Source organism: Diceros bicornis, chromosome 1 (assembly GCF_020826845.1).
Source record: "Diceros bicornis minor isolate mBicDic1 chromosome 1, mDicBic1.mat.cur, whole genome shotgun sequence".
In the NCBI taxonomy this organism is placed as follows: Eukaryota; Metazoa; Chordata; class Mammalia; order Perissodactyla; family Rhinocerotidae; genus Diceros; species Diceros bicornis.
Window position 1 is genome coordinate 76,959,458 of NC_080740.1, and position 16,408 is coordinate 76,975,865.

Consider the following 16,408-nt stretch of genomic DNA (forward strand, 5'->3'; position numbering starts at 1 on the left):
AAGCCTAGTAAAATAGTGCCAGCAACATCATCATTAACCATGTCCGTGAATGCTTTATTCTTACAGCATTTCTACATGGGGAACCTTAATTAGCTATTTCCAGACATTGTCTCTTACAGGCAGTATTCATGAAATTGGCCAGGTTTCTAAAGGTAGTTGTAGGACCCATTTATGTGTTAGCTTGAGATGACACATCTTTGACAGGAAGAATCAGCAAAGTACTTTGTAAAAACACTAGCGCAATAGAAAGATGTCCAGGAGTTGTTCTGGTGTGTTCTAAGTGTTTTTCAATAATAATGAGGGACGATTTTTAAATACAAAGGAAGGGTGTGTCTGATGCAATAAAGCTGATGAAATCAGAAAGAGAATCCAAGAGGATCCCAGTATCGTTAGGCTTTTTAGGCGGTAAGAGCTGTGTAGGAATCCTTCTGTGAACCATAGAAATAATAAATGCTGAGCCCATTGGAACATAATCTCAACCAGCAAGAAGCCACTGCTTTCCAGATTTCCTCACAGGGCCCTGCTAATTCCATGCCAAAACTAGCGGTGGATTTCTTCCTTCTAATCTCCCCTAGTGCCTTATTTGATTATTGTCACTGCTCTCCGACCATGCACTGTCCCTTCAGACTCTCATTTTCCAACTGAGTCAGTCAGAGGAAGCTGAGTGTCCATCAGGACATCGTCTAAGACCACAAACCACCTTGGTCCACAAGAAGAGACAGAAAAGAAAACAAAGAGAGCAAGGGGAACCCTCAAAGTTTTGCTGGCAACCTCCTCGTTTGCTGGATTACTGGCTGGACGCAACAAGGAAAAGGAATATGAGGGGTCTGGAAGGTTGCTCTAGTTGATTGGCAAAGGGGAGCTGGTGAGGGAGGAGGAGAAACCAAGAGGAGGTTGAACTGGGCATTTCAGTGCACTGCAGGATGGCGTCGCCTCTGCCCTGGCTGTACATTATTCTATGGTGAGTAAGATTTTTTTCTGATTTTTCCTTTTAGCTCAGAGGAAAGAGAAAGTGCACACCCACTGAGTGACTTCTATACCAAATCAAGGAAGAAGGCTGGGTGGTGTGGCATGTATTTGTGGTGGGGTGGTTGAGGGTGACTTGAATGGTGTATTTTCTCCAAGGCCGGGGGTGAGGATCATTGACTGTCTCCTCGCAGGGTAGAAAATGCCCTAGGGAAACTTGAAGATGAAGGGAACTTCTACTCAGAAAACATTAGTCGGATCCTAGACAACTTGCTTGAAGGCTATGACAATCGACTACGGCCAGGATTTGGAGGTGAGAGCAGCATCTTTACTAGACCAAACATCTGTTCTCTCCTTCCCCCTTACTGCCCTTCCAAGGCCCAGAGGCCTCAGAAGGATAGCAGAGTGGTAAGGTGTAGGGGTCTCGGAGAGAAGCCGTGTGTATGTTCCAAACAGTCTCTGCCCCTTCCTCAATTAGTGACCTTCTATGCAAGTTATTTGAACTCTCTAAGCCTCAGTTTCCTCAACTATAGTATGGGTGTATGCCTCATAGAGTGTGTGGGTCTAGAATGAGAGATTCTCTATGTAAAAGACTTTCCTTAGCATTTGTCCCATTAAAGTTATTCATATATGTTAGTTATTATAATAATTTTTATTAGAATAAGCCTGCTTCTCTTCCATTCCTTAAATTCCCTAAATCAATCAGAGTAAATTCAAAATAAGGCAACTAGTATGAGTTTTCAGAGTTGAAAGACCCAAGGACACCCACTACTTTAGGATGGGGTGCAGATTCTGGTCATGAGAAGGGGCTTTGTGGTAGAGTCATTAAATTCAGTCCTCTTAACATCTTTGGTGATAATTGCCCCCATCCCTCTGGGCTAATTTCAGGTGCTGTCACTGAAGTCAAAACAGACATTTATGTGACCAGTTTTGGGCCTGTGTCGGATGTGGAGATGGTGAGTGAGGTCTGACGGAGGAGGGTAATTTTACTTACGAGGAGAGAGGGCCCAGTCCCAGAACTAACGATAATGGGCATTGTTACTTAGCTTGGCTCCAGTTCCTTAATGCAATATGTATGCTCATGCTGGGAGGGCATGGCCATTAGAGCAGATTACTGGCTTCGTCTCCCGCACATGTCACTAAAGGCTCTGCTTGAGCACTTTAATCTCAGGGACTGTCTAAGATTATATCCTCTCTTCTGTCCACATATCATGCACTGATTCTTCCCTACAAAGAGAAGTTGTTCTTCATCTTTATGAAGCCCTAGTAAATTTTTGAAGTAGAAAAAAGAAAAACCAACAAAGATGCTATGCCATGTATGAGTATATTGAGAATATGTATGAAACTTGAAACATAGTTGGTTTTTGTAATACATCATTCTCAGGATATTTTATTGAAACAGTAAAGGGAATCACTTGGAAAGACTAACGCATTCCACCTTTTATGTTGCAAATGGACCAGTGGGTGTTCGGGGGACTCTGTTCCAGGTACAGATGGCTGTAGGATTTGTAAGAGTATTTATAGTAAGTGGCAATGCAAACCTGAACTAGTCTTCTAGAACAAAGTGTATCGTGATATTCTCTCATAGCTCTCAGGTAGCATTTCCCCCGAAAGGAAAATACTAAAACTGAAATAAACATAACTCTTTAAAGAGGTGCATCATTAAATTTTATTAGGAAAATGTAATTCTGGATAGACAGTCATTGGAGACTTTTTCGTCTTCTGCTTTTTGAGTTGACAAGAAAAGAAAGAAGGAAGAAGGAAAGAAAGGAAAAAAGGAAGGAGTGAAAGAAGGAGGGAGGAGAAGGAAGAAGGAGAGAGAGAGGAGGACTTGATTAAAGAGATTAATGTCTTAAAACTTGAGAGAAAGGAGAATCAGCATTATCCAGAATTCTCAGTTATTTTACTATCATATTTTTCATTTGAGAACTGACTCACCCGAAGTATAAACAACCACAACCATATTCTATTGTATTATTGAAGTCCGGGATACATGAAACTTTATTTTATGCATGTGTCTCCTTTTAAAGTATATTTATACAATAGAGCCTTGTTATAATCTGGATCATTATTATATGGATATATTGTGTGTCAAATTATATTTTTAAAGTGTAATCACCACTTCCAGTAATAGGTCTCATAAAGGAACATAAAGTAGGCAAAGCAATTATTGGCAAGATTTTGATATAATTACAAGTTGTTATTTATCATTGACTTTTCAAATGGCCCTTGTCATAATTCTTAACATTTTTAATGTTATTTCATAAAAGTCACAAATTAAAGCGTAATTTTGATTGTGCATACTTAAATGATCCTCTGTTTGAGTAATGATGGTAACAATTGCTTTTTTGTTATCTGAGAGCAATATGAAATAATTATGATGTGCAGCCAGAGTGTGCTTATGAAATAAAGGTTTTCCATCCTTGGAACTTTACTAAATGGTAGCATGATGCTTGGAGACACCTTTGAAGGTGAACGAGATGCTAAGGGGAATGGTTAGACTAACTTATGGTAGAGAGGCTGGCACAAAACCTAGACTGTAAATCTTTTCATATTTTTCTTCTAAATTAAGGAGGGGGAAATCAATAGGTCGATAGATGGAGAGATGGATGACTGATAGAAAAAGAGGAAGAAGGTTGAGGAGGGTCAGGATGGAGGAGGGAAGTTTATGCAACACAGCACTATCTTTTATAATAATATTGTAAACTTTGTGTTTGAAAAAAAATGATTCACTGAAATCATAGCTTTCCTGATAAGCTATTGTCATAAAAAGTTGCTTTATTTCTTAAGTTTTAGAATTGGGTATATAATCTAATGAATAAACCATTCTTAACAAATCATCTCTCCATCCTGCGTGAATATCTTATTTTCTCTTAGGAGTATACAATGGATGTTTTCTTCCGCCAGACCTGGACTGATGAGAGGTTGAAGTTTGGGGGGCCAACTGAAATTTTGAGTTTGAATAACTTGATGGTCAGTAAAATCTGGACACCTGACACTTTTTTCAGGAATGGCAAAAAATCAATTGCTCACAATATGACAACTCCTAATAAACTCTTCAGAATAATGCAGAATGGAACCATTCTATACACCATGAGGTGAGGTTGCTCCAATTCTACTTCCTCTGCCCAAATGACTTGTCCATCATACTGACTCAGAACCGTTGTGTCAATGTCCCTAGGCTTACCATTAATGCTGACTGTCCTATGAGACTGGTGAACTTTCCTATGGATGGGCACGCTTGTCCACTCAAGTTTGGGAGTTGTAAGTTACAAAAAACTTCTGCAAGTCGAGTAATGAATTCAAAACATGCAATTATTTAGTTTAGTTAGAGACAGGAAAGCAAAAGAGAAATATTACTTCTCAGTGTGATTCCAGGAATAAACTTACTTCGTCATGTCTGTCAATCTGACAAATAAAAATTTTAGTCACCAGGTTAAAGAAAAACATTAAAAAAAGTGTATGTTTGTATTTCCTTTTTATATGGACAAGATTTGTTTTGAAAGAAAAGAAACACAACTAATCAGATTCACTGCTCTGTTTAATTTGTTTAAATAATTCAGATGCTTACCCTAAAAGTGAAATCATATATACATGGAAAAAAGGACCACTTTACTCAGTTGAAGTCCCAGAAGAATCTTCAAGCCTCCTCCAGTATGATCTGATTGGACAAACAGTATCTAGTGAGACAATTAAATCTAACACAGGTAAGAATTTGACCAATGCATGGCTGTAATCCAGCAGGATGACTCCAGTGCACAATTTCCAAATGTCTATTTCTTTTTTCTCTGCAGTAGCCATCCTCAGCTAAGCTTGCTGTTTTGAAGTGATGAGTAGCTTTCTTTAAAATTGATTTTGCAACCGTGTGTGTATAAGGATTTGTGTAACCTTGGAATGGGTAGTTTTGTATGTGTATGACGCAAAGAACCCCACCGAAAACAGTGAGCTGATATATCTGTCATCTGCTGATCAAGTAGTTTTGTCATACCTTGAAATATGCCTTGGCTTGTTTTCTTCTGGCCCATGTTAACTTAAAGATCTGCAAGATTTACTTCCAGCTACATTCTTTTTGCACACTGTCAACAGCAATAATGTGATATATGCGTCTTCCAACAGGTGAATACGTAATAATGACAGTTTATTTCCACTTGCAAAGGAAGATGGGCTACTTCATGATACAAATATATACTCCTTGCATTATGACGGTCATTCTTTCCCAGGTGTCTTTCTGGATTAATAAGGAGTCTGTCCCAGCCAGAACTGTCTTTGGTATGCTTCATTCTTTGAACTCTACTTCCATTCATCCTCCAGCTCTCATTGCTTGTGTATTGTAGGGGAATATTCACACTGCTGCACTTTTCCAATCCACAAGAGAAATAGTCTCCTATCTCATTCAGACACATGGATCACGAAAAATGACCCTCATCTTATTGCAAGTTGTGTGGTGAATCAACAAAAAATTGGTCTCAGCAAGAATTCTGGCTGGTTTCCTGTGACTTTCACGTGCCCTTTTTAGGAGAGTTTGTTTTTTTTTTAATCTCAGTTTGCTTTTTCATAACTAAGGAAAAGCAGAAAAGTAAAAACTGACATGTAAATCCAGGAAAACAAAGGCTAAGATATTTTTTTTTTAATAATTTTATTTATTTCTCCCAAAGCCCCAGTAGATAGTTGTATGTCATAGCTGCACATTCTTCTAGTTGCTGTATGTGGGACTCGGCCTCAGCATGGCCAGAGAAGCAGTACGTCGGTGCGCACCCGGGATCCGAACCCGGGCTGCCAGCAGCAGAGCCCGAGCACTTAACCACTAAGCCACGGGGCCAGCCCTAAAGGCTAAGATATTGAACACCTAATATATAAATTATATCTCACTTTTATTAGGTTGAACCATAGAAAAATTACCATTTTTCTATGTCTAAATATAGTTAAATATCACCAGTTTCCCACAGTTGAACCTAAATATTTAGTTCCATTTATAATATATAGAATCACTACTAGCTTTGATGGAACAAAATGAAACAAGAAAAAGAGCTGTAACAGAAAATATCATCAGTAACAAGATCCAATTTTTTCTGAGTTTTCATGATTGTGAATTTAATAGCTCATAGGAAAGACCTGAGTTGAATTGAAATCTCACATAAATTTTGACTTTTTAATTTACTATATTAAAATAGATCTCTTTCTGCAAATTGTAAAAGAATATATGTATAATAATGTTAACCATCTTCAAATTATATAAATTCCCCAAGTCATAATTCAAGACAGAAAACTGCTGGCAGATAAGTGATGAAATTATTTTCTCATGAGTAAATATTTTACCTTAAAACCAAGGTAGAAATAAAAAAAAAATTGAGGAGCCTTATTTTATGATTATTATTCATATAATATAGACTTCTTAAATATGATGAAAGATATTATCAGCTATTAAAATTGATCAGGAATTCAAGGTTTTATTACTTAAGTTATAATAATTTGCTATAAGTTTTCTCAAGAAGTCAACAACTAGAATTATTCATGACAAATTTTACAATAGTTAAACTAAATCAACACAAAAAAATTGTTTTTGAGCAACTACAAGGTACATATCACCACATTCGGTATTGAAGGATACAGATATCAAAACACCTGTGATAATAATTGTGAACAATTATGAAACAATAAAATAATAAAAATTACATTTGTAGAGTGTTTAATCCTCTCCACCAACACGTTCTCATTTGATCTTGTTATTGGATTCCAAATCCTAACACTGCATTTCTCATTCTTTTTCTTTTTAGGGATCACCACTGTTTTAACCATGACCACTTTAAGCATCAGTGCCCGCCACTCGTTGCCAAAAGTGTCGTATGCGACCGCCATGGATTGGTTCATAGCTGTTTGCTTTGCTTTCGTCTTCTCTGCTCTTATTGAGTTCGCAGCTGTCAACTACTTTACCAATCTTCAGACACAGAAGGCCAAAAGGAAGGCACAGATTGCAGCCTCACCCCCAGTGACAATATCGAAAGCGACTGAACCCTTGGAAGCTGAGATTGTTTTGGTAATTGTTTACTTTTCTAATGTTACCCACCATATAGGAAAAGACAGCCCAAACCATGATCACAAACAACTAAATAGTCCAAAAGTAATATTAGTTGAGCACGAGTTACATACCTCTGGTTCCAAGGCCAACTTCTTTTCCAACTTCACAGAAAAAAGTTAAGCAACGATCCTTCATTTATCTTTGCTCTAAACTTTTGGCATTCTCCTTTCATCATTCTCACTAGTACTGGCAGATTCCAACCTCTCAGCGGAGATGAGAAAATTCTTCATAGCCTTCAGATGTTTCCTTTGAACAGGTTCACTTATACCAGATAGGGAGAATAAAGTAAAAAAAGAAAAGTTTGTAATTAGGCTTCAGAGTCTGAAGGAAAGAAACAGGACTCCTATAGAATGGGCAATTTTTGTTAGAAATCTGCTTGCTACTTTATTTCATGAGGTCAAGATGTGAATATTAGGTTCTACGAATGTTGAGTCATAACCTAAGTTTTTGATGCATGTGAAAACATTCTCATATTCACATTTATATATTAAATACATGCATATTCATGTGTTTTTATTCATAGACTTATAATCAGTGAAAAATACCTATAAAATTAATTTTAGATTTGCTGTGGCTAAGCTTTGGTCCCCAAAGGTTTTTTGAATAAAAAAGAAATAGTAGCATTAAAAATTCACAGGTCATAAATGTGCCTCCAAAATTTCAATTTCACATATGAGAAAATTCTTATAACAATTAGGCTGCACACACTTTTTTAAAAAACGGATTAGAGAACTAATTGACAAGTAGAAATGTTTATTGCAATATAAGCCCAAACAGTAGCTCTTAGAAAAGAGGAAAATTTTGCTCTGAAGAATCAAGTAATACACTTTGAATTGAAAATTTCTTTATAATTGATCAATTCTTGTAAACATTTCCAAATCGCAGAACCACATACAGCCCAAGTAATCCATGGTTAAATTTTATGATAAAAATTATAAAGCTATATGTATTTTACTTCTCAAAACCTCAGGCATTTATTGGCTAAAATTATGATAATTTTTTATTGAAATTTTTCTCTTTGATAAACTAAGAAACTTGTTTGAGAATTTTCATTTTCTCCAAGCACTAAGATAAGGCCATTACCATGATAAGTGGAAATATATAATCTAAAGATTTTTTTCTTGAATTAGCCCTCATTAAAAAACAAAGTTTGCCACCCAATGATCCTAATTACCTCCTTTTACAAAAGGGAAAACAGAATCTCAGAGAGGGAAAATATTAGTTACTAGTTGGTGGAAAAACTAGGAATTGATTCTAGAACTCCTAATATTCACACCTTTACAGAGGATGAGGCTTTCCCTTCCCAACAATCCTCAAAGACTGAAATATATAAAAGAGTACATACCACTGGATAAACATTTCAGAATGTACGTGAGGTCATTCTCAAAATTCTTCCCAGGACTTAGTGATGTTTTCTTTATACATATGTGTTTTGAAAGGTCACAAAAATATAAATTTTAGAACAAAAATTTGCCAGTCTGAAGACTCAGCCCAAAACACTTAAAATCATTTTTTTCAGAAAAGATAAATTCCAAATACTTTTGTGAATTATTTTGTTTGTAAAGGTAAGTGATTATGTTATAAGCTACCTGTATTCATATAGGCATATAATCGACATATTGTCCAAAGATCATATATTATCTTAACATATATCTAGAATAAAAATTAGTATTTATCAGAATTCAGTTTAACAGTTTCTTATTTGAGAAATACAGTAAAAATGAAAAGAGAAATTCGTGAGAAACAGGGTAAAAAAATAACTCCAATGATTTTGAATGTGCTCGTTGATCTGATATTGAGATAAAAAGAAAGACCAACTTCCTTAGTTCAACTCTTTTGAAATATGTATTGCTGACAGGAATATGATTTGAAGTCCTTGGAGAAAGCATAGAGTTATCATTCCCTTAGTCTGTTATTTTAAAGGTATAATTTATTAATAAAATGGAATTTAATATCTCAGATCTTCATATAAACTACCTTCTACAATTCTAAAATAGTAACATATAATGAGCAGATCCTTTGGGAAGCTGGATAAAAAATTGCATTTAAATCATCTCAAAGTACATATTTTCTTGCAAGTTGACTTTTTTCTTATGAAAAATTGTATTTCTAAACCTGGCTCTACTTAAATATTTTAAGGCAATGAAAAGGAGAATTTTGTTTCTGAAAGGCTAGGTCAAAAGTGTAAAAATAAAAACAAAAATAACCAAACCTAACAATACCTACCTTGTAGGTATCAAAAATAAATATAGATGATTACACAGAACATTTACATTTTATTTATTCATGTCAAAACTTGGCAATTTGCCTTATATAATGTAGAGGAACAAACATAAATTACATATTTGCAATTTATACAACACAACTGTATATTATGATTGCAAGGTCATTTTTTCTTTCAAATACTATGACATTTAAAAATGCCTATTCAGTTGTAATCAAAATAACATTATTTCGGCAAGTTGGACATTGAAATAGCAAACCAATGTGGTGAAGTTGAAGTGAAATTAAGTGGTTGGATATTTCATGAGATTCTAAGTTGTATATTTTAACGTGCTCATTGCTTTTCACAGGAAACTACTTAGAATGAATATGGGAAGAAGTTTATCACTTTGATTTGACCTTGAAATTTAATATAACAATGATAAAGAAATTCAGATATTTTAAATCTAGTACTCAAACCCAAAGAGACACCTAAAATTAAATCCTTAGACATGCTCTGTAGACTAATTATCTTTCTGTTTTTAAGGCATTTGGAACTGGAGACTATTTTTTTTAGGTTTTGAGGAGAATTTGTCCACAGCTTCTTTCCTGCTTATATGGCATCTTTCCTTATTGTTTTTGTCTAGTATGCTATCTTGGCATTAGAGAGTTATTTCTGTCTTCATGCTTCAGAATTTATTATGTGTCTGGGATATGCTTATTCCGCATGTGAGACCAAGTTTGAACCTTGATCTCTTTGGATGTTTTTCTAGTTTCCTTGCTATTTTAAAGGTCTAAGCCCTCATCACTAGGTTCTTAAGAATGAATCCCCTCCACCCAGCAACACGTCCAACATGGCTTCTCTTTTTCACAGGAGGTGTGATGTTCTTGGTAAATTTTCTACAAACGTAATTGACCAAAATTTCATTAGTCTGGACAATAACTATATTTATACTGATTATACTGTTTATTCATTTATTTTATATTCTTTTCACCTGGCACCCATTTACTGAGTACCTATGCATTCACTGAATGATTCGTAAGTATTTGTTAAGTGCTTTTCCAGACCCTTTGTAGAATGCCGAGGATACATTAGTGAGTGACATCAATAGGGCCTCTTCCCTCGTGGAGCTTCTTGTCGAGCAGGAAGAGAGACAAATCAATGTGCCATGATGACACATTGTGATAAAGGCTGTGGTTAGAGATGTATAGTAGGCTGAAGAGGAGCCATGCCAGAATGCCTAACTCAATCTGGAGGCAGTCATGCCTAAGCTGAGAACAGAAAGGTGAGCCTGTCCTTGCTCTAGAAGCGCTAAATCAGTTGCTAGAAACTTGGGCATAGAGAAGGAAATAAGACATGTGTCCTTTCCATATTCCTTTTCAAGGTTAGGATGTCTGCTGGGCCATTACCATGTTGCCCTTCACCTATGTAGCAAGATACGAAGCACAGAATACTGAAAGATTTACCTCCTCTGTTCCACATATCGCCAAGATTTCTTTGAGTACTATCATTACTCCGTAGAATTAAGGGTTGGATTAAGACCATCAGAGACCCTGAGCACCAGAAAGATCATGGTGCTCTTTCCCCAAGGTTGTGCCATAGGATGACTTATAGAGAGGTTGGGGTGGATCAGATGAGGGGAGTAGGTGTTTAGCTCTTCCCCCTTACCTTCTATCAAATCCCCATCCAATATTTATCCCCCCCCCAAACATTCCAGTGTGATTTCCAAACATGTTCCTAGCAAGCACCACTGACCCACCAGATTGCTGCCAATAAGCTGCTTCTCTGCAGCAATTCTAGAATCATCTCTGCTCCCAATGTAATGTAAATACAGGAAAATTTGATGGAGTTCTTATTTTCTCCATAATGATTAATATGATAGTTTAAAAAAATGTCAAATACTAAATATTTGCAAAACTATTTTGTCTTATTTTTGATGCCCCTGTTTGCTGGTTCTAAAAGCAGAGGCTTTGTTTGTCCCTTGAGTAATGCAGCCCTGGTTAGAATATCTCTCTTGAGAGGTAACCCATTGCCCCCTACTCTTTAATATATTAGATTCACTGAATGTTGTATCAAAATTACTCTAAGTACTTCCCAACTGCCTTATCCCTACATCAAACTATTGATTGTCATCAAGTCCAGTTTGACTCAAATTACCTTTGCAATATGGCATTACTTAAAACAAGGCAGTGCTCTAAAAATACCCAAAGCAGGATGGCACTCAGCAGCAGGGGAGCCCTGGAAAAATTCAAAACCACAGGTGTTCCACTCAAAACAGTGACAGCCCCAAGCTGAGCCCTCATCTGGACTCTGACAAAAGCCTATTTTACCATCAGCTGAAGCTGCTGGGCTTACAATAGAGCAGGCGGGGTCTGATGCAAACCTGTAGCTTGAATGGCTTGCAAAATTGGTTTTCTTTTCTTTTCAGAAATTCAATGTGATTCTTCTAAACTGGTGTCCGGTCTCCTGTACTGCCAATTCCCAACTGTCCAGCGGCTGATTACCCAGTGTGTGGGTTAGCCCGGACTCCTTCATTTCCTTGAGCATAGATTTCCTGCTAGAAATCGCCTCGGTCACTGCTGGGCAGTGGGACAGTTGTAACTCTAAATCAGTGATTCTCAATGGTGGCTGAATTTCCCCCCCAGAGGACATTTGGCAAGGTCTGGAGATATTTTGGGTTGTCACAACTCCAGGGAGGGCGGTGCTACAGGCATCTTGTGGGTAGAGGCCAGTGATGCTGCTCAACATCCCGTGATGTACAGGATAGTCCCCCACGACAAAGAATTATCCTACCCAAAATGTCAATAGTTATGTCGTTGAGAAACTGCAACCTAAAGGCTAAAGCTGGGAAGAAAACAGAGTAATTGTTAAGAGTGTGATTTTTGGCATCCGCGAGGAATTGAATTCAAGTGCTGCCACTTATTACTTGTGTGAACGTCCTGCTTAAGCCTTCATTTGCTCATCTCTAACATGAAAATAGTATTATTACACTCTGGATTCTTTCTAGGAATAAGCAAAATAATGCATGCAAAGTGCCTTGTAGTGCTCATCAATAGAAAGCATTTAGAAATGGTACCTATAATATAATGTAATATAAAACAATATACTAAAATATAATATAACGTAATCCTAAAACTTTTTTTCTCTTCTCTTTGCCTGACTACTCAAAGAAACCTTGGAAAATGTTTAGATTTTCATTCATTTGTTGATTAAGCATACATTGATTAAGTGTATACTATCTTCTATGCACTGGCTAGGGACTGTGGAGCGCTTCTATGTGAGAATAACATGCCCTCTACCTATAAGGAGATTTCATATCAGGAAAGGAGATAAGACACAACAGAAATAATATTTACAAGGAAGAATGTGATAACAGTTAAAACAGTTCTAACAGCTAAGTAGGCAGAAAAGTGTACGAAAGTGTACACAATCTTACATTTTCTTTCTCAAATTCTTAAAGGAAAAAAACTTATAGAGGAAGTAATAATTGTCCCTAACTTTAAAGATGGGAACTTGAAGCTTAGGGAGAGTCTATGACATCTATGGCATATCTAAGTCATATAGCAGGTAAGCAGTTTATATGGAATTGCAATCTAGGGCTTTCTGATGCTCCTGTCCTCTTAACTGTCAAGCGACCTTCCATTGAGATTGTTTGGGAAGTAGATGAGGAAAAGGGGAATCCTACTGCAGGGGACCTTTAACTCCAGGCCAATGCCATTGTGCTTAGATTTTTCATGATGTTTGGTCTTGAACGATGTTGGTTAACTCTGGACAAGGGTTATTTGACGCTCCTCATTAAGTCATTTGTGACACTGTGACAATGCCAAGAGATTGACAAATAACTTTTTTCCCCACATCTCTAAAAAAAGAAGGGGATATAAAGCAATGCCTTACATTTTTATGGTAGATTATGTCTTACAATCACTTTTTCGTCTCAACGAACTTTTTCATTTCTGCCCTCTTTCTCTCTAAACAAAAGAAACACAGGTTTCAGACAGGCAATGCATGCTGTTAAAAGTTAAGATGAGTTTAGAATGTAAATCTGCTCTAACGGCTTGCCCTCTTTCTACGCCATCATGATCTTTAGACATTTTACTAGAGTAAAATATTTTAACGTTTCATGTATCTGGGAGGAGGATGACTATTTTTGGAGAATGAAACAGTGACATACTTTGCTCTTCCAGGTGGAGAATATTTTAGTAACATATCTAATGGATGAAAATTCAAATTAGAGGCTGAGAAACATGATAGAAAGCTCTTAGAAGACAGTGCTATGTTTATTCCAGAAAGTGTTACTTATTTCCTGTCCAAGATTAGCAGACTGGGCCCTCTACTATTTTCAGTTCTCTTCTACCTCTAAGACCTATGATTTATTTAATTCTGTCCAGAGTGCTTAGCACACTACTGGGCCAGTAGGTAACAAATAAAGATATTTTTTGCTTGAAATTTGCCATGTGTGATGTCAAATCAGACTTAGCTACACAGATGCATTTTTGCTTTTGCTGAAGAAACAGATTTTCCTATGGCCCCTAAAAGCAGCCTGGGCTTGAACTCTGAGTGATGACTATTATTATTTAGATACTCAGTAACTTCCATGACAAATCAAATAGCAAAATTCAGGAAGGGAATGTAGAAAGAAGTTGTTCTTGGGTTGTTGTTTCCCGCAGTCAAAATGTCACGACATCGGCGGGTCACTCTAGTCCTGTGGCTCAACCAGCACAGGGGAGGCGGCTGCCTCATCCTGTTGCCGCAGGGTTGCTGGTTAAAGCCATGGGAATCTGCCCACGTGAGTAGCACACCCTGCCAGGCAGCAAAGTGGTGATTTTGCTGCCAAGGAGGAAACGAGGTGGTTTTACAAGAGCAGGGGTAATGTACAGCAAGTGTTTGAAGGCAGAGTCCCAGCAAAGACAACCTGGCCACGAGGGCAGTGACTATCGTAGGATGTAGAAAAGAAAAGATAAGAATCAGAGGATGGCTCCCTCGTCTCCAACAGTATGAAAGTGGTCGAAAGCAAACAGAACTAGAGTCTCTGAACTATGCCCAATACTTTAGAGTAAAGATGGGAAAACTTTGGGATGAAACAGGCACGGAAATTGACCAGTGTGCTTATTACAAGCTGTGCCACTATGGGCAAAGCACTTCCCCTCTCTGGACCTTAGCCTTCTCACCTAACAATTAGCATGCTAAATACCCCTTTCAAGACTAAAATTGGTTGTTTCATGATTTCAGTGGGATAGAAAATCTAATGAAAGAAAAGAACATACAGCAACTCTGAGGTTAGTAAATGAATCATTTTTGGGTGACTTAAGATGGAGGGAGACCAATGGAGAAGTTCTGAATGGGAAGCAGAAAGTTCTCAATATAGAACTTCTGGGCTAAGAGGCAGTTATATTTCAAGAGATGAACAGTCCTCCCACTCAATTTAAGGGTATTTATCCTTTGTCACTGGCTTTTGACACACATGAGCACCTTCATATTTTTTTTTGTTATCTCAGCTGGTTCAAATTTATGAATGTGTGAAGATGGGGATGCAGGCTGAGAATGTGTCTAAAAGAATGATATCAATTAACCAAGTTGTTATTTTCTTATAATAACTAATTGTTCACATAGTCCAAATTGAAATCCCCTCTCATTGCCCACACTCATAGGCTTAGGCATAACCAGCCGGCAGATAAGCCTTTGCGACCTCGCTCATGTCTTCTAATGGTACAATGTTCAACACAGTTTCCGGGACATGGAACATAGTTGACATCAATTGCTGATGTATTAAATTATGCTGGATAGAAGCAAATCAATTTTTTAAAATTTGTTTTACCATTTTCTTGGAAAAGTAGCACCCTTAAATACTATTAAGAATTTGACAATATTTTATCTTACATAGTAAGTAGTCAATAAACATTTGTCAAGGATGAAAAAATGAATGACTAAGTGATCTCTATTCTTTTACCTAGCTAAATATTTATGTCTTTTCCCCCACAGCATCCAGATTCCAGGTATCATCTGAAGAAAAGAATCACCTCTCTGACTTTGCCAATAGTTCCACCCCCTGAGGCCAGCAAAGTCCTCACTAGAGCTCCCATCTTGCAATCAACACCTGACACCCCCCCACCGCTCTCTCCAGCCTTTGGAGGCACCAGTAAAATAGACCAGTATTCTCGGATTCTCTTCCCAGTTGCATTTGCAGGATTCAACCTTGTATACTGGGTGGTATACCTTTCCAAAGACACGATGGAAGTGAGCAACAGTGTGGAATAGATTGCATCCAGAATACAATCTGTATTCTATAAGTTCTCATTTTCTGAATTTTTTTAAAAAGTAGCATTGAAACTTGTGTAGATGCTTTTCTGAACATGAAATCAAAATTGAAAATCTGTAACACGTAGCTTTAAGTAAGCATGTATGGGCCAAAAAGCAATAATGATATTCCTCGAAATTGGAAGTTGAAGATTGCTGAAAATATGACTTTTCTGTACATTAGAGAAAAACGTTATAAGAGAATAAGATGGATTCAAGATGAATTAGCCAATATTTTTCTTTTATTGTTCAGTATTTTAATTGTCACTGTGAATAGCATTTACCATAAAGCAGATAAAATAAGAAATGCTGACACTTCCAAAGGTTGCCTTAAAACATGTTTATTTTGGCTTAGTTTTCAAGAGAGCAAAATATAAATAGTCTAAATATTTATCAGTAGGTTAATACTAGCATGTTGGAGGCCTTTATGCTAGTAAAATGGCTTTCAGCAGCATTGTAAAGCCTGCATTGAGCTTAGCAATTTGTTTTTAACCTTGCTGTGCCATTTTACCTCAATAAAGTATGGTGTTTATATACATATGAATTATACATAGATCATAAATTATGTATGCATATGTACATAGCTTTAGTTGGACTGTAATACAGTGTTGTTTTATCTTGTTAAGTTCTCCTTTTAAAATAATACACTCATCATAATTCTGTGACGTTGTAGATAAAAATAATGATTATGAGGAGTTCTCATATATTATGACTGTGGTTATATCTTGTATTTTCCACCTTGCTAAGTATACTACTAAATAAAACAACAAGAAACCTGGTTCTCTGGATCAGTTTAATAAAGCTAAAGAGAAGAATTTCCTCATATGCAGGAATGAAGTGGTTACTTCTACCCCAATGTTAGTGTCCCT

At 36.8% G+C, this 16,408-nt stretch overlaps 1 protein-coding gene across 1 annotated transcript; it reads left to right on the forward strand.

Moving 5' to 3' along the window:
* Window positions 1-620: 620 nt before the first annotated feature.
* Window positions 621-15,708, forward strand: GABRA6 (gamma-aminobutyric acid type A receptor subunit alpha6). Its single transcript, XM_058545354.1, has 9 exons — window positions 621-961; window positions 1,161-1,279; window positions 1,855-1,922; window positions 3,844-4,064; window positions 4,148-4,230; window positions 4,530-4,673; window positions 5,083-5,235; window positions 6,741-7,000; window positions 15,225-15,708. The coding sequence occupies exons 1-9, from the start codon at window positions 924-926 to the stop codon at window positions 15,498-15,500; spliced, it is 1,362 nt and encodes a 453-aa protein (XP_058401337.1). The 5' UTR covers window positions 621-923; the 3' UTR covers window positions 15,501-15,708.
* The last annotated feature ends 700 nt before the right edge of the window (window positions 15,709-16,408 follow it).